Below are 3184 nucleotides of genomic sequence, written 5' to 3'. Positions count from 1 at the left end.
CATATATACATCAATTTAATTACATTTGTTCCTTTTCATGGGCAATTGTTTTTGGCCCATAGCTTAAGTACTTTTCATTTAGGTGCCAAAATTTGCTATTCGACGTATGTATATGCATTCAATGCTATTTACAAAGTAGTTCGTGACTTTTGGTCACCTTGGTGGGAGCACTTGTCATTTTTTTATCATTTTGACACATCTGGTTCAGGCTTGCGGGGTCTGAAAAACAAGACGCCAGATTCAAATAACTCGGATTACCTTCGGTCCGTCGCACAAATTAATCAACCTCTTTTGTCTTTAATGACGGAATCCAAATTTTTGCAGTAAAGTCCCTTCTCTAAAACAAATGCACTTATTCTACTTTTTTTCTGCCCTTGCATTTCGCAACATAGCGCCGGGCTTGCAGAATATGTCACCGTGGAGCTGGAATCTGGCCTATAATGCAAACTTTTCTGGCCATTGACCGAAATATGTTCTTAGCAAGCCTAGCCTTCTCCCGGCATTCAAGTGAAACAACCCACTTTCTGACAATCCAGTCCCCGATTCAGGTGAGCATTTGTCTTCTATCCAATATCTTCAGACTGTAAGGAGTGTATATTACGATATCTGCAATTGAAATGAACGGCCAACCACGGCTCTAAGACCACCCATCAGTCCTATAAACTATAAGTGGGTGCATCGCTCGTCTCGAGTTCGTACTACGCAATCCAACTCACACGCCCTCCAATCAAGTATCTGTGCTTTGTGGGTAAACGTTATTCTCTACCGATTAGTTGGCGGTGCTACTTTTTTAAATCTTAACCTAACCTAATCTAACCTTACCTAACCTAACCCAACCTAACCTAACACGATATTGATAACCCTTAAAGTCCCTATCTAAACCTTTTAACATTTTACCACAAAGTTAAAAAATGAGCACCGCCAACTAATCGGTGGAGGATAACGTTTATCTGCTTGGTGCCGTAGATGTGTAGGGTCAGAGAATTTGAATAGTATGATGAAAATGGCGGTTGTAAACTCATTGCGTTCAATGGATCTCAAACAGATCTGCGTGTGGCTCATCTTCATTATCTTGTGCTGTCACCTAGCCCCCGTAGCCCTTTTCCCCGTAGCCCATTGGGGCTAACAACGCACACCCAAGAATTGCTCGGATCGGGTCTTGCTTGCCTGGGAGATAGAGGTGAACCTGCTGAAGTGCATCATCTCTTGGCTAGAAAACGAGGTGGTCCCGTATTTGAAAAAAATAAATCGATTGTCAACAGTGACACGGTTAGAGACAAGTTCAATGGAGTCAAAGGTGGGCGTTGAATCGTTTCAAACCTCTTTTTTTTTTTTTTTACTTTTAATAACTACTGACACTTATTCGCTGTTTTGTTTGTTTCGGATGGCACCACTATCCCTCGACCTGCCAACGAACGAATAATAATTTCCCAATGAAGAAATATTCGCTCGGTTATCGAAACTTTGAGACCTCGTTTGTGAGAAGAGCAGTCTGCTCCAAGATATTATTCATTCATGCAAGTTCTTAGATAAACAATTAGGTTATTACTCTATCCAAACTTTTAATTAAAGAGACCAATTGCTCTTTTATTCAATTAAAACATGATTTCTTGCTTCACTGACTTATTAGTTATTACACATTAGTTATTTGGTCATTGTTTGTGAGTTAGAAGTAAATATTGGGAGCTGATCTTTTTTTTCCTTGCAAACTCCAAGGCAAAATATAGGTTCGATTGTTAAGCCAAGTTAAATATATACAACTGGCTTCAGGCAATATGAGTCAAAAGTGAAGCATTAATAATTAACAAGGTCAAATCTTTGGAAATCGATTAGCGATTAGGGCTTAATTGTATGGTGAACGATGCCCACCGCTAGTTGTAGATAATCCTCAGGGTTTTTTGCCTATTTGTTATGTGGCATACGAGGCTTCTACCACAAACAAACTCGGTAAACACTTTACACTTGTCATCCTTAAACATGTACTTATTTGGTCTCTTTTAGAGAATATTGAAACTCGGCCATGATTTGCGGAGGAATGGGAACACCCACGCCTGCCACCCCTGAAATTCAGGAGGTGTGCGATAAAGTGAAGCCTCATATCGAGGAGAAAATGGGCCAGAAGTTAGACACCTTTGAGGCCAAGTCTTTCACGTCGCAGGTGAGTTCCTTATATGTCGATTAGAAATACCATCAAAAGCTCGGAATTGGCGTATAGACGTTACTCAGTACGAAAATCCGTTCACCGGGGGGATTTTTGGAATGGGTAACGTAACGTTTATACGTAAAAACTTACGAAGCGGGCCGGAGGACACATGTTCGTTATTCGTTAATGCTCTTCGTTTCTTCTTCCACAGGTAGTGGCTGGTTCCAACTACTTTGTCAAGATCCATGTGGGTGACGATAAATGCGTTCACGCTCGAATTTTCAAGGATCTTCAAAAGAATATCTCTCTCAGTGACGTTCAAAAAGACAAGTCTCATGAAGATGAGATCGCTTACTTCTAAGCCTGGCATTTCCGATTCCCGAGCCAGCATGGCGTCATTGAACATCGAAGCATTGAAATACAATAATGTCCGTCTTTATATGATCTGTTATAGTAATTTACTGCATATCATTAGCGGCTTTCAATCCAAAATGTTCTTCATAATTTTGGGAGAGCAAAACCAATAAGTGAGCTCACGAACTTCGGACGTGATTTAAAAGCTCTTGACAGATGAATGTGGCAGGTTAGAATGACGTGATTGATAGACTAAACACATTTGTTTGAATAACGTCCACCTTTTACGATTTTTATTCAGTATTTGAAAGGCATTGAAATCCAACATGATTTTTGGTTCCAATAATTACCATTTCTGAAGCCTTGACGAGATTCTCAAGTGGTGAGTAATGCATTTTTAAGAATGAGAATCCCGGTATCCCAGCAAAAACCGGCCGTAGTTCCAAAACAATTACGTGGAGGCCGTGTAAATAAGTAGATAGTAAAAGAGGATTCTAATATCACCATTTTTTTGGCAATTCTTTCATCCTCATCATGGTTCACCGAGCGCAGCGAGGCTGCGTCAACCACATAACAGGTACCCACCTTGATTTCCAACCTTAATGTGGTTGATTTTTTATTTCAAACACATTGAGGTACCAGCCATGATTTTCAAGCAGATTATGGTTAAAATCAATTTAACCTAAA

The 3184-nt window shown here is 40.0% G+C and overlaps 1 protein-coding gene across 2 annotated transcripts; it reads left to right on the top strand.

The window, feature by feature from the left end:
- The first annotated feature begins 394 nt into the window (after positions 1–394).
- LOC131879866 (cystatin-B-like) lies at positions 395–2582 on the top strand. 2 transcript variants are annotated; one of them, XM_059226322.1, is made up of 3 exons: positions 395–548; positions 2002–2158; positions 2355–2582. In XM_059226322.1, exons 2-3 carry the CDS (start codon positions 2021–2023, stop codon positions 2502–2504), a joined length of 288 nt encoding a protein of 95 aa, XP_059082305.1. In that variant the 5' UTR covers positions 395–548; positions 2002–2020; the 3' UTR covers positions 2505–2582. The 2 variants fall into 2 exon arrangements, with proteins under 2 accessions (XP_059082305.1, XP_059082306.1); XM_059226323.1 differs by lacking the exon at positions 395–548 and adding an exon at positions 1157–1297.
- The last annotated feature ends 602 nt before the right edge of the window (positions 2583–3184 follow it).

The sequence above is a fragment of the Tigriopus californicus genome, chromosome 4 (assembly GCF_007210705.1).
Source record: "Tigriopus californicus strain San Diego chromosome 4, Tcal_SD_v2.1, whole genome shotgun sequence".
Classification (NCBI taxonomy): Eukaryota; Metazoa; Arthropoda; class Copepoda; order Harpacticoida; family Harpacticidae; genus Tigriopus; species Tigriopus californicus.
This window is presented reverse-complemented; position numbering and strand designations above follow the sequence as displayed.

Bases quoted from the DNA above. Each gene is read 5' to 3' on its own strand.
- LOC131879866 (XM_059226322.1), top strand. From the start codon at position 2,021: ATGATTTGCGGAGGAATGGGAACACCCACGCCTGCCACCCCTGAAATT. The intron at 2,159-2,354 runs GTGAGTTCCTTA...CTTCTTCCACAG, and splicing joins CCAAGTCTTTCACGTCGCAG to GTAGTGGCTGGTTCCAACTA.